General features: G+C 52.8%; 7 protein-coding genes across 7 annotated transcripts; 4 read left to right on the top strand and 3 right to left on the bottom strand.

Moving 5' to 3' along the window:
* Positions 1-11: 11 nt before the first annotated feature.
* On the top strand, positions 12-1,255 carry ATEG_03227 (uncharacterized protein; the record flags this gene model as incomplete). Its single annotated transcript, XM_001212405.1, has 2 exons — positions 12-176; positions 416-1,255. The coding sequence occupies 2 exons, from the start codon at positions 12-14 to the stop codon at positions 1,253-1,255; spliced, it is 1,005 nt and encodes a 334-aa protein (XP_001212405.1).
* A 513-nt stretch (positions 1,256-1,768) lies between these two features.
* Positions 1,769-2,471, bottom strand: ATEG_03226 (uncharacterized protein; the record flags this gene model as incomplete). Its single annotated transcript, XM_001212404.1, has 2 exons — positions 1,769-1,803; positions 1,907-2,471. 2 exons carry the CDS (start codon positions 2,469-2,471, stop codon positions 1,769-1,771), a joined length of 600 nt encoding a protein of 199 aa, XP_001212404.1.
* An 859-nt stretch (positions 2,472-3,330) lies between these two features.
* On the top strand, positions 3,331-8,030 carry ATEG_03225 (putative chromatin remodeling complex subunit (Chd3); the record flags this gene model as incomplete). Its single annotated transcript, XM_001212403.1, has 3 exons — positions 3,331-3,516; positions 3,655-7,192; positions 7,243-8,030. 3 exons carry the CDS (start codon positions 3,331-3,333, stop codon positions 8,028-8,030), a joined length of 4,512 nt encoding a protein of 1,503 aa, XP_001212403.1.
* Positions 8,031-9,313: 1,283 nt separating this feature from the next.
* Positions 9,314-10,991, top strand: ATEG_03224 (uncharacterized protein; the record flags this gene model as incomplete). The annotated part of the gene is made up of 3 exons (XM_001212402.1): positions 9,314-9,742; positions 9,806-9,881; positions 9,928-10,991. 3 exons carry the CDS (start codon positions 9,314-9,316, stop codon positions 10,989-10,991), a joined length of 1,569 nt encoding a protein of 522 aa, XP_001212402.1.
* A 1,093-nt stretch (positions 10,992-12,084) lies between these two features.
* On the bottom strand, positions 12,085-13,300 carry ATEG_03223 (mitochondrial 37S ribosomal protein mS35; the record flags this gene model as incomplete). Its single annotated transcript, XM_001212401.1, has 2 exons — positions 12,085-12,683; positions 12,742-13,300. 2 exons carry the CDS (start codon positions 13,298-13,300, stop codon positions 12,085-12,087), a joined length of 1,158 nt encoding a protein of 385 aa, XP_001212401.1.
* A 1,580-nt stretch (positions 13,301-14,880) lies between these two features.
* On the top strand, positions 14,881-16,160 carry ATEG_03222 (actin-related protein ArpA; the record flags this gene model as incomplete). The annotated part of the gene is made up of 3 exons (XM_001212400.1): positions 14,881-15,648; positions 15,708-16,022; positions 16,098-16,160. 3 exons carry the CDS (start codon positions 14,881-14,883, stop codon positions 16,158-16,160), a joined length of 1,146 nt encoding a protein of 381 aa, XP_001212400.1.
* A 1,093-nt stretch (positions 16,161-17,253) lies between these two features.
* ATEG_03221 (DUF3602 domain-containing protein) lies at positions 17,254-17,739 on the bottom strand (the record flags this gene model as incomplete). Its single annotated transcript, XM_001212399.1, has 1 exon — positions 17,254-17,739. One exon carries the CDS (start codon positions 17,737-17,739, stop codon positions 17,254-17,256), a length of 486 nt encoding a protein of 161 aa, XP_001212399.1.
* Between the last annotated feature and the right edge of the window lie 3,950 nt (positions 17,740-21,689).

The raw sequence follows: 21,689 nt of genomic DNA, 5'->3' as shown, positions 1-21,689 counted from the left end.
TCGATATCACCATGGCGTCCAAACTTTACCTCATTCCGAATCCCAACTATCAGAAATCTGGCATCAAATCGTATGTCCATCTGATGCGCAAGTACCGGATCCGTCCTACAAAAGAAGGCCCATATTCCATCGGTCATACCCTGCACCAGACTGGCCGCCCTTTCTCGGACAAGCCGGTCGGTGGCCGAGCTAGCTTCAGACAAGTGATACAGAAGCATCTCCCAGACGGCCAAATAGAAGCAGCGGGGGCGGATGATATACAGCAGGACGCCCCGTGCTTTCTGCCTGTGCAGATTGGTGCACCACCACAAACAGTGCATTTGGTCCCCGACACTGCCTCTCCTGATCTATGGGTGAGGTTCTCTATGCTATTTGATGCATACAGCATGGGAAAACAAACTCTAATGTCTAACAGGTCCGCTCTTCAGAACTACCGCAAGCTGAGGGTCATCACTTTTTCGATCCTTCGAAATCCTCGACATTTCAACCCACCAACCGATGGCCCTGGCAGATGCTAGGACCGGATAGATCATCGATATCTGGGCCAATCGGCATTGACAACGTGACTTTGGGTGATGTGACGATCAAGAACCAGGAGATCAAGCTGGCAAGCAAGATGTCATCCGAATATGATCAATTCTCAGGAGACGGAGTTTTAGGACTATCACTCCAATCTGCTTCGTCGGATACGCGCGATGTCGCGGACAGCATCCGGGGTCAAGCTGATCTCCCACCGAGCGCGAAGCTTTTCACAGTGAAACTAGGCTCCTGGGGCCGCTCTAAACCATTCTGTTCGTTCGGGCATATTGACCAGGATGTCCTTGCAGACTGCACGGAAGATATTCATTACGCCAAAGTCGATAGTACCAGCGGTTTTTGGAAATTCGAATCCACCTCTGCTGTCGTTGGAGAGAAGGTCATCGACCGTCCGATGAACGATGCGATGCCCGACATCAGTGCCCCGCTAACATTACTTGACGATACCGCATGCCAGGCTATCTACGATGCTATTCCAGGAGCACTCTATGATAGTGAATGCCAGGGATTCATCTTTCCGTCTAATGTGCCGGTGGACCAGCGACCTTGTCTCCAGTTGGACATAGAAGGACGATTGGTTGCCATGTTCAAAGAGAATTTGGCATTTGCTGAGGCTAAGCCCGGATACATGTACGGAGGGATCCAGAGCCGTGGACATGGACAGCTGGATACCCTTGGCGCTAATTTCCTCGAAGGTGTCTATGCGGTATGGTCATGATTATAAGCGGTGGCGTCTACACCTGCTGACTGAAAGTTCAATAGATCTTCGATATCAGCGGTGATCGATTCGGCGTCGCGCAAGCGGCAGGACTGAAGTAGGACTTGATGCTCATGCTTGAGCATGTGACATTGGATTCAGGAGAGTATATGTTATGAGTGGCTTTTGTGTTTATGTACAGGGAATATATTACAGTATTAGGTCATTTTAGACATGCATAACTTATCATTCACCGAGAATGTCTTTTCGCTGGCACTTCAGCCACAGCAAGAGGTCCGCGCAAGAACATCTCCATCAAAAGTGCTGCTGCGACACTCACGTTGAGACTATCCACCCTCGCTGGGTCAGACTCGAGGCCAAGGTCACCACCAAGCCTGCTTCCGGGAATGCTCACGATAGCATCAGCGTGTGAGCGAATATGAGAGCTCAGCCCGTCTCCCTCGCTCCCAAGCATTATGACACTTGGTGCATCACCGAAGCCTCCCTTCGACTTGTCCCCGTCTTGGTTGTTGGTCACAGAGGAGGGATCAATGTATTTAGAGGCAGAGCTAGGAGCGTCAGCAGCGTAAAATCGCCACCCGGCAGCTTTGGATCGTCGAATGAAGTCCACCTCGTTGCTGACTTGTAACAGGGTCATGTTCTCCGCCGCACCTGCAGAGGACTTGACTGCTGTAGCCGATAATGGTGCCGAGTTCCGGCCTGCAAAGACAATCGCGTCAACTCCAAGGTAGTACGCAGAGCGAATGATGGCGCCGAGGTTTCCTGGGTCAACCACGCCATCAAGCAGCACAACAACAGGGTATCTCCTCCTGAGTTGCGAGTGGTTGATCGTGATCTGGTTATTCGTGCCATTTACAACTGCTTCTTCACGGGATTGGGGAGCCAATTCCACATAGAAGCGATCGTCCGCAGGTGAAGCCTCTAACAAGCTTTTCACGGGCAACCTCGGAAGAGGGGATGTCTCCAGGACACAGCCGTTGTGAGCTCGACCCATGCTAACCTTGTCAAACAGCCGATCCCAGCCTGCAAAGGCCATCTTGACGGGGATGCCCTTCGACAGGGCCAATTTTCGCAGCACAACTTTCGCTGGGCTAAGTGGTTCGTCGGCAGCCTGGTAGAGATATAGTTTGTAGAGCTGACGCCGACCGCATCGTAGTGCAGCTTCGACTGCACTCGTGCCATAGAGGAACTGTGATGCAGGGGTGGTATAAGGCATGGAGTCTGGGACAGAGACATTGGATTTCACCCGTTCGGGGACCTTGTCCGTGTAACGGTGATGTGGCTGCTTGGGAGACCGTCGCTTCGGATGGAGGTCCTCAGATGTATTTTGAGGGACGTCTTCTTTCCGGGAATATGGCTTCGGCTTGAAAGGTTTTGCGCTGTTCTGAAATCGCTGGTGTTCACGGGGTAATGCGCGAAAGTTGCCTGTTTTGATAAACTCGTCTTCGTCGAAATCTTCCTCGCCATATGACTCATCGGGAGCGTCGCGTTTAGAAAACCTCGATCTAGAATCTCTATTCCATCGATGCCGGTCATCTCTATCTTTCAAAGCGCCCCGTGATGGAGGGTGATCGTCCACATTCCGGCTCTTGCGAATACCGCGACCAATGGCGGAATTGAGGGAGGCATATCTCACGTTACTGTGGCGGGGGAGAGAAACCAGTGAGTGTCGCCAATGAGATCGAAAACTGAGTAACTGAAGAGGAAGAGACATTGCAAACCAGAGCAGACCAGCGGCGGTGCCTGGATGAAGGATGATCGAAGGTCTACGTAAATGCGCAGCTCTACTGGGATTTCTTTTTTAGGCGGAGGCTGATAAGATAACCGCGATAATGTTGTTCCGGGGCTTTTGCGCGTGAAACACCAGAAACGCGTCTTGGGATCGGCGCAATATTACGAGATTGGGAAATTCAACCTTCACTACGATCTCTAACTCACTTCTGTCTCAGGAAGCATGTCACTACCTGGTCAAATTCTCTCTGATGTCTTTTGTCGCTCCTTTATTCATTCCTTTGTTATGATCTAACCTCTGCGGACAAATTCCCTTCACATTGCAGGAGAATCTTGCCCCGACTATGGATTCTGAAGGGTCAAGTGCTCTTGACAAGCAGCTCATGACCGACTTATTTTCCACATCAAAGTCCGAGTCACAGAAGGATTCTCCGGAAGAGCAGGATGCAGTGGTATCACGGGTGGTGGCGGTTGAGCCGCCTTCGATCTCTGATGCCGATGAGTATGAGTGGCTCCCTGGCCACTTCGATGTACGCTGTGTCCTACAGGAGGCCGAGGACACAGACTCCTACGTGGTTAAACTGAAAAGTGGTGAAGTGGAAATGGCACGCCTCCTTTACTTTTCTTACTTTCTACTCATTTCTCTTACTAACGCTCCCTTCTTCTAGATGCCATCCTCGCGACTTGAGACCCTCGATAATGGCCCTGAAGCTTTGGCTCGATTCCAGAACGCTGAAGAAACCTACAGCATTTTGTCTGCTTCTGAACCGACAGCGCCTTCCTCTAGCGAGGAATTGGAGTCCTCAGAGGATGAATCGCGTGCGAGCAGGAGGCGCTCCACCAGAGCAAAGAACACTCGTTTTACAAGCTTTTTTGACAGGATGGGGAGCGATATGGGGCTGTCTGACGACGAATCTAGTGACGATGTCATCTCCTCTGCCGCACCGAAGAAGCGGCGGTTGAGGCGCGGTCGGCCTCGAAAATCCCTATCGAGCACCCCAGACATCGACGGAGGTTACGCCCCAAAGGGGACACGGTTCTCGACTAGACAGCGCAAAACCCTTCGAGGCAACTTGCGCGAAAGATTTGAAGACGACATATCCGAAAATGAAGAGTCCTCAAGGACAACCAAGTTCTTCGGCGCGAGGGAAGTCTTCCGCAGAATACCACATAAAGATGCCTTCAGACAACGCCATCGAAGCACATGTGAAGTTTGCTATGGCCAGGGGGATGACTACAATGCAAAGGGACCCTTGGTCTTTTGTCAGGGATGCACCAGTGCTTTCCACCAGCAATGTCTTGGGCCTCGAGCAACTCGCGAGCACCTTGTTACCAAGGTTGCTGACGACTTGTTTCTCCTACAATGCCGTCGCTGTCTCGGTGTTGGTCATAAAAAAGACTCTTCTTCGCCTCATCAGGGCTTCTGTGCCGTCTGCAATGTCAAAGGGAACATGTCTGAGCCCCTTCGAGAGCGTCTAACTCCGAAACAAGAGCAACAGCTGCGTCAGGACAATGGGGGAAGCGACCCAGCCACACAAGTAGACAGTGACCGTATTAACAACGTCGACAACCTACTCTTCCGCTGCATTGGCTGTCATCGGGCCTTTCACTTCGAACATTGTCCTGACCCGTACGAGTCCACGTGGCAATGTCAAGACTGCTCCTCGGCCCCGGGTGAAGTCGCGGCCATGGTTGCTTGGCGCCCAAGTGATCCCAAGAATTTCACTCCTGGATCTATTGCAGAAGACATCCCGGAGTCACAGAAAGAATACCTCATTAAGTGGAAGGATATGTCTTATAGGCAGACAACGTGGATGCCTGGAACTTGGGTTTTTGGAGTTGTAAAAGGGGCCATGCGCCGCGCCTTCTACAGGTCAGAGAAGAGCGACGCCCCACGAATGACTAAGGAAGAGGCTGTTCCCGATAGCTTCTTGCGAGTGGATATTGTTTTTGATGTGCAGTATTCAGATGATGACGGCTCCCATGAGAGCTATGAAGCCGACCTAGCGCGGATTGACCAAGTCGCCAAGGCCTTTGTGAAGTTCAAAGGCTTACCGTACGAGGAGTCCGTGTGGGAGGAGCCACCGGATCCTAACGACACGGAGAGATGGAGTGATTTCAAGGCCGCCTACGAAGATTTTGTTCGTAGGGATTATGTCTCTACCCCTGCCGCTGATTCGCTGAAAAAGCACCTCTCCCTGGTCAGGAAGCAAAACTTCAAGAAGAACCTAGCCAGGGATAGCCAGCCGGACATAATGACGGGCGGCGAAATCATGGATTATCAGAAAGATGGCATGAACTGGCTGTACTACATGTGGTACAAACAGCAGAATGCAATTCTTGCGGACGAGATGGGCCTGGGGAAGACCATACAAGTTATTGGCCTGTTTGCAACTCTGATCCAGGACCATAAGTGCTGGCCTTTCCTTGTCGTCGTGCCGAATTCCACATGCCCCAATTGGCGAAAGGAGATCAAACAATGGGTGCCTTCGATTCGTGTGGTTACCTATTACGGTTCATCGACCGCACGGAAACTCGCTCAGGAATACGAGATGTTTGCGGACGGGGACTCTGATCTGAGATGTCACGTCGTCGTGACTTCATATGAGACCATGGTTGACGATGCTTCACGCAGAGTATTGTCCAGGATCCCTTGGGCGGGTCTCATCGTTGATGAAGGTCAACGCCTGAAGAACGACAAATCCCAACTGTACGAAGCACTATCTCGGATCAAATTCCCGTTTAAAATCTTGCTCACTGGCACGCCTTTGCAAAATAATACGAGAGAACTTTTCAACCTTCTCCAATTTTGCGACCCCACAATGAAGGCAGAGGAGCTAGAGGAAGAATACGGGGTATTATCGAAAGAAAATATCCCCGAGTTGCATAATATGATCCGGCCGTTTTTCCTACGGCGTACGAAGGCGCAGGTCCTCACATTTCTGCCCCCGGTGGTTCAAATCATCGTCCCCGTCTCGATGTCTGTGGTTCAGAAAAAGCTTTATAAATCCATCTTGGCCAAGAACCCACTGTTGATAAAGGCCATTTTCCAGAGAAGCGGAACAGAGCTGAAGCAAGCGGAGCGCCATAATCTGAACAACATACTTATGCAGCTGCGCAAATGCTTGTGTCATCCGTTCGTTTATAGCGAGGCTATCGAAGAACGGACCGGTGATCCTGCTGCTTCATTTCGACGTTTGGTAGACGCAGCCGGCAAATTGAAATTATTGGAATTGATGCTTCCGAAGCTCCATCAGCGGGGAAACAGGGTGCTTATCTTCAGCCAGTTTTTGGACAACCTCAACATTATTGAAGATTTTCTCGATGGACTCGGTTTACGGCATCGCCGTCTTGATGGAAGGATGACCTCCCTCGAAAAACAAAAGATGATCGACGAATACAATGCCGAGGATTCGCCATACTTTGCCTTTCTGTTGTCCACCAGATCAGGAGGTGTCGGCATTAATCTGGCCACTGCAGACACCGTGATCATCATGGATCCTGATTTCAATCCGCACCAGGATATGCAGGCGTTGTCTCGTGCTCACCGCATTGGACAGAAAAACAAAGTCCTAGTCTTCCAGCTTATGACCCGCGGCAGCGCGGAAGAAAAGATCATGCAGATCGGCAAGAAGAAGATGGTCCTTGACCACGTGCTTATCGACCGCATGGTCTCCGATGAAGACGATGGACGAGATCTAGAATCGATTCTGCGCCATGGAGCTCAGGCGCTATTTGACGATGACGATTCGGGAGATGTACATTACGACTCTGAGTCAGTAGACAAACTCCTCGACCGCAGTCAAGCAGAACAAGCCAAGTCATTGGATGAGAATTCAGAATCCCACTTCAGTTTCGCTCGTGTGTGGGCGAACGACAATCTCGATGATAACCTGCAAGGTGCTGAAGAAGACTCGGGACGCGACGCTAACCCGTCTATCTGGGAGAAGATTCTTAAAGAGCGAGAACAAGCAGCAGCCGAGGAGGCGAGAAGAAAGGCAGAGACGTTGGGGCGTGGGAAGCGAAAGAGGGCGACCGTTACCTACGTGAGTAATGATACGGAAGTATCCCCTCAGAAGGTTCAACGTAATGCGGAGAGCGACACCGAGTTCAGAGCCGCCGATGCACCTGAGTCCGAATCTGAATCTGATGGTGGTATATCTATGGCTTCTGGCGATTTGGAGCGGCCAGCCAAGAGGTCAAAAGGTATGTTCTCTTTCTATGTGCACATCTATTCTCTACAAAAGCTAATGCAGATGCAGTCCAACCCTTCCAACGTGCTCAAGCCGATGAAGACCTCCTGCTCTCCGTCCCCGATCGAGGTCCTGGGATTGTGGATGGACATAATGAGGATCGTCCGGCCTGCATTGCGTGTAATCAGCAGCACGCTGTTGGCTCTTGCCCGTTGAAAAAGGCTGGAGCCGAGCATTGCGGTCTCTGTGGACTGGCGCACTTTGGGATCTCACGCACTTGCCCACATTTAAGATCCGCAACCCAAGTGGCTGTGATGCTGCATGCTCTAAAGTCCAGCAATGAAGATCCTCGGCTTGTTGAGGAGGCTAGAAAGTATCTGCGCGGTATTCGCGGTGATCTGAGTCAAAGGCAGCGGAAGCAGCAAGCTCGCATGTCTGGCATGGGCACCTCTCCTGTTCCTCCTGTGGGTCCCACTGTCCCGACTACCGCCATGGCTCCTACGCTTTCTCGGTCTCCTGCCGTTCAAAATCCTGCGGTTGCTAGGGCTCCCAGTGCTGTCGGGTATCCTACTTCAATTCCTAGTTCTGATGGGCGCCATGGTACGGACAGCATCCCTAGATCTTCGGAGGTCACTCGACCTGCCATCTCACCTCTGGCTGGTATAGCTCCCAATGCTGTCGGGGCTTTTGGTGCCGCTGGTCCTGCCCCTGCAGGATCGGGTCTTATTGGGCTTCCGGGTTCTGAACCGCCAACCATGGGAAGAAGTGTGCAGGCGGAGTTTGATGCGATGGTGCGGCAAATTCGGGGGCCGAAATACGGATATTTCCCACCGAATCCTTTTGGATCTTGAAGGAGGCTTTGTTCTTTTTTGCAGGCGAAACGGGGCGAACAGGCGTTAGGATGGGGTGGGTGAAAAGGAATAGACGGGTATTGCCATGATGAATACTGGCAAGAGGCGCCCACGTGTACAACAGTTTTAATGTCCATACCTTAATAAGAAACAAGAGTGGTCACATGTTGAACATTAAGGTTTAAGGTTATATCCACCACTGTCGATAAAGAGTATGAATTCATCCCACATCTGTCCCACTGCATGCACCGTTTGTTTTGGGCAATTCGCAATGGTGTGGCTGAGGGAACAGTGCATGGTTTCCCGCTGTTCAAACAGGAGGTCAGGCCAGTGATCTGACGACAGGGGATCTGCAGGTGAGAATCTGGAGCCGTGGCAGACAGAGAACATCCCAGCACGCCGTCGGCAAAGCCACCATGGTCTGTACTCCCGCGAGACGGATGCCTCTGGATTCCACGTGGGAGACAACGAGCAACAACGCATGGAAAAGCGGTACAAATATTCTAGAAAAGGGCCGAAAGGGAGCAGCACGATGATAGTGGCTCCGACAGGACCAACTTGAGACAAAAGCGGCCACTGTCGAGCGGAATCTGAGGCGACAGACCGGGCGACGCGAGTGTTTGAAGATCAGAGCGGATGCTGCAGCCATCCGGGCAGACGTTGTACTGACCAACATCATCCAACAAACACTGGCCATTTTATACTTTGGCGCTCCTTTTCCCAATTGTTTTCCCTTTTGGTCTTGTGCAGGACATTTTTCCTCTTGTCGTTTCTTTTGCCTGTGCGTTGTCTGGGGCGGAGAGACTCGTGGGTTTGTCTCGTTGTTTTCCTGTCTACTTCTCGGGGAGGCTTCTTCTGCTTGCGCTTTTAGACGTGGACCGCCTATATATCTATAGGATTCTCTTTCCTTTGGATGCACTATCTGACGCGAATCTGCTCGCTTGGTTTGGTCTGGGATGTGAGCGAATATCCGACATCTGAGGCTGACAAGTCCTGTCTGTGCCAGTGAATCGATATCAACGGGGCTTGGATGCCATCTGCAAATTCGCTCCCTTCACTGACGTCTTTCTTCTCATCTTCTGTTCCTCCTCGCCCCGCCTCTCTTTTTCTCTTCTTTCTCTTCCTCCCTCTCTTCCACTTCCTCTCGTGGGTCGTCTTCTTCATCCACCTCCCATATCTTCCCTCTAGTCACCCACCCTCGTACTGATCTCTCCGTCTCTTCTCCCAGCTACTGACTACGACTCACAACAAGTCAAGCTGAGCTCAATCTTAGAGTATCAACCATGGCTTCTCTTCGTCCCCAGTTCTTCTGTACCCGCCCCAACGGCACTCTCACTCCCCTGATCGCCGTGGATGATCTTCCCTCGCACATTTCGATTCGCGGCGTGCCTCGCATCCTCTCACCCAGCGATACACAGGGCATGACCAGCCTGGGAACAGTGTCCCCGCGGGCTCAGTCTTACGTCGTGGAGGGCATGCCGCCAGCCTTGACCCGTCCCTCGTCTGCCAACGCCGCATCCCACCGCCCTCGCGATTATGACCTGCAGGCTTCTCTCATGAGGATGGCGGCTGACGAATCTGCCCCTGTGAGCCAGCGTATGGCCGTCAATGCGTTGCTCCAGCAGGGTATCGCGCAGAATTGGTGCGTGGCCAGTCCTTCATCCAACGGCTGGATGGTCCCCAACAACGGCGGTGGCGGTGGTTCTAGACAGGTAGGTGTGAGCTTTGCATACGTCTCCCACATTTGACGTGAACATACATTGATTCGTTGTCAGGGCGGTCACTATAATACGAAAAAAGAGTTCTGTTCCTACTGGATCCGCCACGGCGAGTGTGACTACCAGCAGCAAGGTGAGACTTGACGTGAACCATGTATATTCAAACCCTCTAACTACAGCCCCAGGATGTCTCTATAAGCACGAGATGCCCACTGATCCCGGAACCTTAGAAAAGCTTGGCCTGCGTGACATTCCGCGCTGGTATCGCGAGAAATACGGCATCCCCAGCCTTTTGCCCAACGGACATGCGCATCCTCGCTTTCACATCACCCATGCTCAGAACTGGAAGAATGACGAGGCCGACCGTGGCGCCATAAAATCTATCCAGTACCCTTCTCGTCTGGAGCACAACGGAACAATGGATGTCTTCGACGCTGAAAAGGGATCCAAACACAAAGCGGGCAACCATCTCACTTCCCACCACTCCCCCATGGCGTCTGGCCATTCCCGAGGCATATACATCTCCACTGGCTCGCCCAGAGGACCCGGAAACCAGAGACACGGCTCGAAGAACGGAAACAAAAAGATCGACCTCCTGTCGTTTGATCCCTTGCCCGAATACCCGTCCCTGGACGCCATGGGCAGAAACGCCGGCAGTCTCAACTACGCAGACGCCAGAGAAGGCATGTCCATGGAGAACGTCGATCGCACTCAGCGCGAGGACATGATCCGCAACATGCAGTCCATCATGCCGCCCACCATGGTGCCCAGCTCGGACTATGCGTCGGCGTCCATCGAGGGCCCCCCGACTCAGGGTCGCTCCAAGAAAGCGTCCAAGTCTCGTCGTCTGTACCAGCCCCGGTCTCACGGCGCCGTGTCCGACGTCAGCCTGGAAAAAGCTGACCTGGACTCCTTCCGCACCTACCACGCGCATGCCACCGCCTCCTCCAGCGCGGCCTCCGCCGTCTCCAAAGACACCGCTGGATCCATCCACGCAAGCCCGGTCCGCGGTCTGGAGGGCGCCATGTCTTCCAGCTCTCCCGTCCGTGGCGCGTCTCCGTCGGACCACTCGGGCACCTCCTTGTCGTCCGAGTCCAGTCCGCGCGGCGTCCGCACCAGGTACAGCGACAAGGAGTCCAAAGGGCTGCCCGCGCCGATCGGTAGCAACAAAGCCCAGCGCAAGCGGTCTGGCGAATCTTCCTCCGACGACTACTACTCCATGGCCGTGGACTACCCCAAGTAACGCGCGGTCCGGTTTTGTCCTTTGTTATGTACGATCTTCCGGTGAGACGAGAACAGCTTTCGCCAACTGATTTCTGATTTCCGACCTTTCCCTGTCGATACGAGGGCGGTCGATGATACATATGATAAACGGACTTCACTTACGAGATATGAGCTCTCCCAGCCCCTTTCTTTCCCTTTTTTACCTCTATGCTAAATATACCTATGCCCCCTAACCACACGATGTCGTCGATGGATGGGATGGGTGGAGGTTGTCTTGACGGTGCTTGCTTGCTTACCTGTAAATGTGGCACAGATGAACGGCACTTCGTGTACTGGTCATGGCTGCTTGTTGTTGTCTTTTCTTAGTCTCGCGGTTGTTGGATGACACCATCTTCGTTTGATGGATATGATATGACGGAGCCAGGATACAAACCCGCAGCGCGTGATTGAACTAGAGCCATCCTTGGTTCGTCATGGTTCCGCCTGCGTCGCTTGTCACTTGTCACTTATGTGGAATCTCTCTTCTTGTCTCCCTCGGTTCATGTTTTCTAATTAACCCATCTCCTTTGTGTCGTTAATTACATGGACTCGTGTGGAGTGTATTATAGCTGGAAATTATTCTGTCTATACTTCGTCTTTTGCTTTAGGAAACTAGTGAGCGGTACAAACGAACCTCTGATGTACAAGGCATCCCCCAATCTTACATCGTAACGTTCTTCCGTGAGGGTATCCAGAACGTTGTACAGGATGCAGGTGACATGTGCAAGTACCACCTCAACGTCGTCTATCCATGTCGGGAGTAACAAGCAGTAATTGTACCCGTAACCTGCCTGAGCCAGAGATCTGATTTGTTCTATCTTGAGAGTAAGTTCCCAGCATGGGAGTACCGGGTTGGGCCATATTGGAACATACGACAAAAGACAACCCTAGCAGTCAAGGAAGGATGGAGACGCAATGAAATGCTTCAATAGGTATAAGAAGAAATATAATACATTGAGTTAAAGTCTAATGACCTGCGATGCGCCGCCCTGATATTTTGAGATACAAAAAGAAAGCATCCATGAAACAGAAATATACATCCCTTAGCCAGCTGCCGTCTTGACATACTTCCGTTAGCGTAATCTCTTCTTCTGTGCTTTGGCGGAAACCTTGACGGCGACCTTCTCCCGCTCCTCGGTGGCCTTGGCGTTCAACGCCGGGTTCAAAGAGGGCAGGCTCTTGGTGGCCTGGGCAATGACCGTCTTGCCATCGATAACTCCCTGTCCTTCTTGTTGACGGAGCTTCCTTTCCGCTCGTCGAGCCTCGAGCTGCTTCTTCCGCTCTTCGGTCATCACCCACGACTCGGGGAAGCGGTGTCTGATCTTCGGTTTGTGGTGGCGGAGATCAAGAGGCACATCGGCAAACGCGTCGCCTTCTTTGGACTCCTTAATCAGGTCATTGACGATGTCGGCCAGGTACCGCTTGTTCTGGGCCCGCGAGGCGAACTTTTCGCATGACATGCGGACAATGTCCGTGTCGGGGTTGTACCGCGGGCCGACCAGTTTCAGGAAGGTCTGACGCTGCGCCTCGGAGAGATATTTCGGGGTCAAATCCTTGGTGCTCAGCTCGACGACGACCTTGTTCTCGGCCGGATGCTGCTCGCCCATGTACGTGGTGTAGCGGAAACGGAGGAGGTGCGTTTCAGGCGGGAGGGAGAAAGGCTTAGCCAGATCTAAGACGGTTAGCGAACCGATCGACAAGCGCATCCGGGAACATATCGCGATGCTTACTGCTCAAGAATGGCATATCCCAGGCCGCAATCCGGGCGTATTCTCTGATTTCACGGTGTAATTCGACCTCCGCATGGGCCATGGAGGTAATTTCGTCGTCGTTAAAGTCCTCGTCCGCATCCTCCACAAGACCGAACTCATCGTCTTCTTCCTCGGCCCAGAAGCCGGCCCGTTTCTCGCGCACATCTTCGAACCGCATGGGCTCGTCCTTCTCCAATTGCGATACGGATTTCTCAATCTCGGCGAACGCGGCCGCCCGTTTCACCGGGTCGTTGAATTCCTCCACAATGCGACGGTTCTCGGCGTCGAACTGCGCCTTTTCCTCGGGAGACATCATTTCGTACATGGAGCGCTCCTCCTTGGTCAGGAGATCGGGCGAGTACTCCGGCATAGGCGGCAAGTCCTCCGGACGAGGTTCCCGGGGAGCAGGCGGAATTGGCGGGTCTTCGGGCAGGAGGCGCGAGGGAGAAGCGCCAAACGAGCGGAACGGGATAGTCATGGGGCCTCTCCGGGCCAGAAACAGAGCCGACCGGCCCAGGGACCGTGCAACGGAGGCCATTGTGAGGGGAGGGATGCGCAGAAGATCTGTCGGCTGGAGGAAGGATTCGGCGATGTTTTTCGCGGTGGAAGTTGGAGGTTACTCCCGCTAAGCCTGTTTGGGAAAGGGCCGCTCACCGCCTTCCGCACATCTCTATGGATGATGATACTACCTGTACCATGACTTCCATCTTCTTTCTTCAATATAGGTCCTATCCAGGTGCATTTCTTGAGAGACAGTGATATGCGTCTTCTCGGTCAGTAGCCGTTGATTCTTCACAGCTCAAACCGTCTTCCAATCTCACTCATGAAGCTGTGTTTTGTGACGGTGGGAGCTACTGCTTCTTTCCATCAACTCGTGCAAGCTGTGCTGGAGGAGACATTCCTGAGCGCTTTGCATCAGGCTGGGTACACCCACCTTCTGGTCCAATATGGCAAAGACAGCCGGACTGTCTTTGAGGAATGCCTCCGACGATACTCCCCAGGCAGCCCAGGTCTCCACGGCATTGAAATCGATGGGTTCGATTTTAACCATGCTGGACTTGACAAGGAGATGCGGTTAGCACAGGCGAGTACGTCCGAGGGTCGCAGTGGCGGGTTGATCATCAGTCATGCAGGTAAGATGCCCTGAACTTGTTTCGTGTGTATTTGAGCGCCGAGGAACTGACTTGAGCCCAGGATCGGGGAGTATCCTCGCAGGACTGCGGCTGGGTGTGCCCCTTTTGGTTGTGCCGAATCAATCGCTCAAAGACAACCACCAGGAAGAACTAGCGAACGAGCTCCAAAGGCAGGGCTATGTGGTTGCCACCAGTGTTGAGTATGTCCCGATTCACCCAGAGGTCGTCACGAATTGCTTGCTCACTGTATCCCAGGAAAATTTCCTCTGCGATTGGCCGTGTGGAAGATCTGCGGGCTCAGATGTTGACATGGCCGCCTGTGCGCAGTGCAGACCGTAAACAGCCTCGAACTTTGGAGCAGGTCATGTCGGACGAGATGGGTTTTTTGGATTGATGCGGTTCTATTATTTGCTTACAGCAACGACACGAGATGATTCTGGGTGCGATGATGACTTGTTTTACAATGGAGGACCAGAAGGTTCTCTGATTACTGGATATCAATGGCCGGATGGCCTTACAGTACTATATAGTTACCTGGCGCTGTCTAACGTACGCTTCTACTTAACAGGGTGTTGACGAAGACAAAGTATTAGAAAACACTGAGGTATTTCTATGATATCACCAGACAATTGAATATAAAAAGAGATGTAGAAGTTTCCAAGAACTAGAAAGCAGTGTATGTATACTGTGTAGGTACATAGCGGGAGTGATGGGTGGCCCAAGCTCCTCCCGTGTTGATAGACGGACACGCGAAGTTCCCCGTTCTCCGTACTGTAGTCGGTCTGTCTCTCCCACTCCCTACCGACGCACTCTCGCTCACAACCCTCCGTCGCCGAATTCTCCTTCCAGAAGACTCCGCCTCTGTCCTCTGTCCTCTCCGACGACCCTCCCTGTCTTTCTCGCTCCCCGGCCGAGGGGCCTCACAACAAAGCGCGCGCTCCCCCCAAAACATCCACTCCCATCGCTCTCCAGACAACCCCCCACAATGGCCGAGGCCACTCTTCACAACGCTCCCATCGTCATCGACAATGGCAGTGGGACCATCCGCGCCGGTTTCGCAGGAGAGGAAATCCCATCATGCTACTTCCCGTCGTTTGTTGGGCGACCAAAACACCCGCGGGTGATGGCCGGCGGTCTGGAAGGCGACGTTTTCATCGGGCAGCGCGCACAGGAGCTGCGCGGGCTGCTGAAAATCCGCTATCCGCTGGAACACGGCATCGTGACGGACTGGGACGACATGGAGAAGATCTGGCACTACGTGTACGAGAACGAGCTGAAAACGCTGCCCGAAGAGCACCCGGTGCTCCTGACCGAACCGCCGCTCAACCCCCGCAAGAACCGCGACACCGCCGCCCAGATCATGTTTGAGACCTTCAACGTGCCCGCCCTGTACACGTCCATCCAGGCCGTGCTGTCGCTGTACGCGTCCGGCCGCACAACCGGTGTGGTGCTGGATTCAGGGGACGGCGTCTCGCATGCCGTGCCGGTGTTTGAGGGTTTCGCCATCCCCAACAGCATCCGGCGCATTGATGTGGCCGGCCGCGATGTCACGGAACAGCTGCAGCTGCTGCTTCGCAAGAACGGGCATGTCTTGCACACCAGTGCGGAAAAGGAGGTCGTGCGGATGATCAAGGAGAAGGTCTGCTACGTGTCGCTGGATCCGAAGCGCGAAGAAAAGGACTGGATGAATAGTTATCACAAGTCGGAGACTAAAGCGGTGGACTATGCGCTGCCCGATGGGCATAAGATCAAGGTACTGGTTGGCCTGATTGGCGTGTATTGGTGCGGAATCGGAAAACTAACTGAAGACAGATCGGACAAGAACGCTACCGCGCCCCGGAGATCCTGTTCGACCCTGAACTCATCGGGCTGGAGTACCCCGGTGTGCATCAGATTGTTCAAGACGCGATTACCCGGACGGATCTGGACCTGCGCAAATCGTTATACCTCAACATCGTCTTGTCCGGTGGATCGACGCTGTGCAAGAACTTCCCGGACCGACTGATGCGCGAGATTAAGCGATTGGCTGTGGAGGACATGAAGATTCGAATCTCTGCTCCGGCCGAGCGAAAGTACACCACGTGGATTGGAGGAGGAATCCTTGCTGGGCTGAGCACTTTCAGAAAAGTAAGTTGCATCCTGGCATGGATCTACACTGGGTATCTACATCTCTCGGGACATGTACTGACTGGGCCATATCAGATGTGGGTAAGCGCCGATGAATGGCATGAAGACCCTGAGATCATCCACCGGAAGTTCGCCTAGACCCTGCACGTATGCAAGCGTGACAGACGCCCCCATGCGCTGGATCAAGAGCCCGCTCCTTCAGAGGAGGCCGGGCCTCGCGTGATCTGGCCAAAAAGTGTCACCCAGTTGACCGGAGCGAATGGCTGCTGGGTTCCAGGATGAGCAGCAGCATTGATACCCCTCTTTCGACCTATAATCCGACTGCAGACGCCTCGTTATCGCGCTTCCTCGTGATGCAATTTCGCACAATCCTCCCCTTGACTTCCGTTGCTGCCTGACGACCATCTGCCAGGCTTCCTGCTCACCTCATGTCACACCATTTTGAAGTTTTCTTCCACCACCAGCGACAATCGCATAGACTTTGGTGACCGCTGGTCCTACGGAATTTTTGTTTGTTCATGTTGTTCTTTCAGGATATGAATTGGCGGCTGTGACGTGTAAATACCGGATAGATGAATGAAGATCTACATATAAATGTAATGACCGGGATCTGATCCTTGCATATTGCGGGTAGTTTGAACTCAAGCCCAGCTGCATGCCGAGCCTGCGCATACAGGCTACTTCAAACTAGGCTACTAATTGAGGAAGAATAATCCTTCTTGATGCCTCTTAATTCCAGTGATAACTAATAACATACATGGAGAGGTAAGGAAATAAAAAAAAAAAAAAAAGGTGCACATGTAATGCTATCCCCTATTGCCGATTCCAGAATCAGGCATGACAGGAAACGAACCCTGCGAGCAGGGTATGCAGATGAGTAACAGACTACCCAATAGATGCAGGTAGGTAGTAAAAACCAGAAGACAGGGTTCCGAATTGAAGGCCACTTAGGCATGGCAAAGGGGTATCAAGTCGACCATGTCGAACGGAGGACAAAAGGGACAAGAAATGTGGATGACAGGATTACAACGAGATAGATGATGTGTGGAATGGCAATGGCACTTCCAGGGAAGCGCCAGCGGAAACAGCAAAACTTTTTTTAGTGTCGTCAAGTCGTGAGTCATGATCGCAATGCCGGTGCTGAACGGTGTTGAAGCGAGGAGTAGAGATGAAAATAGGAGAAAGAAAGAAGAGTAAACAAGCACCGAATGTGGTTGAAGAAGGGAAGGACCTAGGCCATCCCCCTCAGCTTGCCCCAGCCGCGCTCCAGACCACGCAGGGCCTTGTCGCGGGCCATGGAGGCGGTCGACTGGGTACTGCTGGTGGTGCCCTTGCTGGACGAGGAGAACTTGCGGCTGAGGGCGCTGCCGGAGTCGCTGAAGACCATGTTGCCGGCACCGCCGCGGCCGACGTGGTAGACGGGGGCGGCGCGGCGCATCTCGCGCTCGAGTTCCTCGTCGAAGCTGAAGATGGCGCGCTCGCTGCTGCTGTGGACGTTGCCGGCGCCGCCGCGGCCGGAGGTGAAGGTGCTGGGGACGTTGGAGTCCAGACGGGTGAGCGAGGGAGGCCCCGTGGCGGTCTGCGAGTCGGTGGTCTTGGTGTTCTTCAGACTGATGACATTGCCGGCGCCGCCGCGCGCGGTGTGGATGGCCGGGTGGGAGGAGTGAGGGACGGAGGGATGGGGCTCAATGACCCGGTAGTTGACGGAGGAAGGCATGGTGTGTTGAGTGTGTAGTGAAGCGAGGTGTGTTGTCGATGGTGGTACTGGTGTCAATGGGTTGACACAAGAGAATGGAGGACTGGTCGAAGTAGGTCTAGTTGTATACTCGGGATGGACAGCGACAGGCTGGCGGGCTTAGAGAATGACCCATGCACGCAAAGCAGGCATAACCAGGCAAAGACAGAAGTTTGCAAGGACGAAGCCAGAAACAACAGGCCGACGGATGATATTTGAAGAGAAATCTCTGGACAGGACCACTTTGTATGTCTGGAACGGGGGACCTGGTGCGGTGGGGGGGGAAACCTTTATATACAAGGGCGATGAGCACATCGCCCCCCAGCAGTTACCAGCAGTTACCGGGGGAGGCTGCGCGCAGGGGTGGCCATGATTGCACCATCCGGCCAGGCACCTCCTCCCCGTTCCACGGTCACACGGTGGAGATCCGGTGGAGCATCCAGCAGCACATCATCATCGTCATTTTTTACTCCCTACGCCTTAGCTAAGCGTCTATGCGCGCGGTTCCCTTCGGCCTAGTTGGGTTTAGCGCGGGAGGCGTCAAGGCTCTGCGGCTGTGGGAGCCAATCAGTGCGGCAGGTGCAGCTCGTGACAGACAATTATTGGATGAAAAAACCCCACTTAGCACGATCATCTGACATGGTCGGCGGCAGCAAGCGGCGTGGCGAAACGTAACAGAAACTGGGGATGGAGCCAATCCGAGTTTTCAGGGGGTAAGAGAAATTCTCTGTCCGGTCACGAGTCGTCGTCGACTTGGCTGAGGGCCCAGGTGAGCCATTTTCACGCCTCGTTCTGGGTAGGTTATGACACGGGGTATGGGTTATTGAGAAGTAGAGGCTTAGGGTTTGTGGAATAGGTACTCTAGGCACTCGGAGTATATCTAAGAGAATAGAATAAAAATAAAGAAATAGCAATAAATCTACTTGTACGGTGTATAAAATCTACGGAGTACAGCATGTTGCATGGACCGGGCCGGTCTGCTCAAAAGAAAAGAAGAAAAAAGAAAAGAAAAATCCCCGCAATGAGTACGATTGCATCATTCCTCCTTGACCTTCCCTAAACAGATCCTCAACACGCTGTACAATACTCCTACTAGTATAGATGCACCCCTCACCTACACAACCTATTACTCCTGCCGAGACATTATTGCAACTTAAAAAATCGCTCAGTCCGAGTCCTCCACTTGGACGAAAATCTCTCATGGCTGAACACCGCGATGCGTGTCGGTCAATTTGGGATGCCACGGTTGCAACTTGCTTCTCGGAGGATTGGATTACTCGCTTTGTATCACCATAGCAATCCATTGACCAGGTGAGGTGCGAGGTGTCCTTGATTGGGAGGGAAGAAAATCCCAAATGACTCGGCTGACCGCCGAGGGAAGAATTTCCCCAGACTGACCAAACTGAGCAGACCGACAGGGCTGGACTCGATGGACGGTGGATCAGGAACCACTCGGCCCTGCTGCCTCGCCCACTGACCTCCTGGGAAAATTTTGTCCCCCCGCAGACCCACTTTTTTTTTTTTCCTCCTTGGATTTTCTGCTTTTTTCGGTGTGTTTCTTTACAGAGTAGTTACGTACTAAAAAAATCTTCCCCGGATTCTGGATTTTGGCCCCGGCATCCCTCCCATACATCATTGCGCAGGTACACAGAGAGACTAGTTACCTAACAAGTACTTTGTAAACAGACACTCCTTCCCCGCAGTCCATCGTCTTTCTCTCCCTCGGCTACTTCGGCAGTCCATCGGTCACTACTCCGTACACTATCTACCTTGGTACCTGGAAGAACTCGTGCCTCAACGTGACTGCTGCACCTGACGCTTCTTGCCACTTTGGCGGGCTCTTGGCAATCGCTAGTCGAATTGCCCACGGTCCGGTCACGAACCTCTACTCTATCCGGATAGGTACAACTCGCAAGAATCCAGATCTGATCTATGTAAGATCGGGCTTCCCGTCGTCCAACGTCATCTCCCGTGACCCGTCCGACCATCTGACCCAAGCCATGGACTTGGATCGTTTTACCTTCTTCTAGAACTCTCTAAACAGGCTTCTTCAGCGTGGTCCACGACGAGACAATGCGTTCACAAGATTACTGTCATCATCGTCATCCCCTTCTCGGCTTCTCCAGCCGCGCCATCCGAGACCGGCTCTCAGTCACCCTCGGTTGATCATAATCAGCCATACTCTGATGAAGCTCTTCCGTCCACTCTCTCTGCCAACCGGACACGGCGAAGCCTGAAGGGGCCCCGGAGATTCCACTCATAGTCCCTGGTTCTGAAAAAATCGGTCCTAAAAGATCTGGCACGTTCCGCGGCCATGCCCCAGCTCCAATTGCACAAGCTCTACCAAGTGCACATTCACAATGCCATCCTCTGTCTCGTATACCTTCTTTCCCCGAGTCCTGTTCGAAATTGAACCACCTGGTTGATCACCTTCAACGCAAGGAGATGTAATGTCTCCGGACCTCTTCTGGGACGGGTCCTAGATGGCCCGGGATCCCTGGGGATTTAGACCCTGAACCGGTTGTCGCACGCAAACCATCCCCAACCCCGCCAGATATGATGGCATATCTGAGCTCATCGGACACCCCGTCATACGTCTTTTCTGCTCAGTGAGGCCCTGGACTAGCGTTCGCTGATCCTGCAAGATGACAGTTTCCGCACAACTACGCCTGAAGTTATCATCACCCCAGTAGAGCAGATCCCCCTTGTCGTCGTCCAACTCGCCTCCTAAGCTGTCCCACATACATAATGACACTAAGCATCAGCAGCGTGGTGGACTTCACCCGCTCCAGGTCCCGCTCGACCAACGCAAGTCCGAATTTGCGCGCAGCCCTCCGGATACGCCCTATGGGGTCGTCTGGTCAGGTTGCTCGACGGCATCACTGATCATCTTGAGAACCGTCTTGCACTCATCCAAGACATCCTGTGCGGTGTCCAGTGCCTGTTTCGAACAGAATTGGGCCTGTTCGTCCACTGGAGGTTCTTCCCGAGCCGTGGCACGCTACAGATAAACGCAACATCACTCAATAGGCTCCGCGCCGACTCATTCACATTTTTCACCTAGTGACAGAGTGCAGAGTTTTACGGACATGTGGACGCCTATGTCTGCAATTTGAAGAATGCTGGCTGCGACGCCAAGGACTTCGAAGCCGGACATAATTCACATATTGTTTAGAAGGGGAAAAGATGTAGGACTACCGACACGAAGCGGGTTGTTATCCAACCTAATAGCGTCTAAGCTAAGGCGCCGATTGGCAGTCGTGTGGAGGTGTTGGTGCACTACTCCTACATCCGCTGTACTCTTTAGTAAAGATCAATCTTGTAGGGCATATAACATGTCTATTTGGGAAGTATTGTTGCCACTTGACCAGTTATCGGATAGTACAGGATATTGCAGGATATAGATTTACTCTCTGGGGAGATATCGGAAATCGATTAAGAGCATCTCATTTATCATGTAACAGCCACTCAATCAATCTGTCAACACTGACCATATCTATAGCTTCAGAAGATAATCTCAAAGCCGCCCCAAGTCTTTGGCAAGTTGCGGGCCGAAATTCCGTGAATGAGTCACTCATTGATTGCTCTGGCAGCCAAGACTTCGCTTCGTGTTCATATCGGCACAAAGACTGGCTCTACAGACCTCGTATAGGTCTAGACCATCTTCATCTTCCATCCATCTCTTTCGATAGAGCTTCACAATTCAACACCAGTCCCTTGCTGAGAAATCAGACGCCCCGAAATCCGGGTTTAGTATGGAAACAAGATAACTCCGAAGATGCTGTTCAAGCCTGCGGAGAGCTCATCCACCTCGGAGAGACGAGTGAAACTATAAAAGCCCGGATCAGACAGCACAGAACGGCAAACATTCATCAGACAATCCCAACCAGCTCTCAAATCAACCGAACTCGAACATAATTCATCCTCTGACA

The sequence above is a fragment of the Aspergillus terreus genome, genomic scaffold, assembly GCF_000149615.1.
Source record: "Aspergillus terreus NIH2624 scaffold_4 genomic scaffold, whole genome shotgun sequence".
Taxonomy (NCBI): Eukaryota; Fungi; Ascomycota; class Eurotiomycetes; order Eurotiales; family Aspergillaceae; genus Aspergillus; species Aspergillus terreus.
The sequence above is the reverse complement of the archived record's forward strand: the minus strand, read 5'-3'. Positions and strand labels throughout refer to the sequence as shown.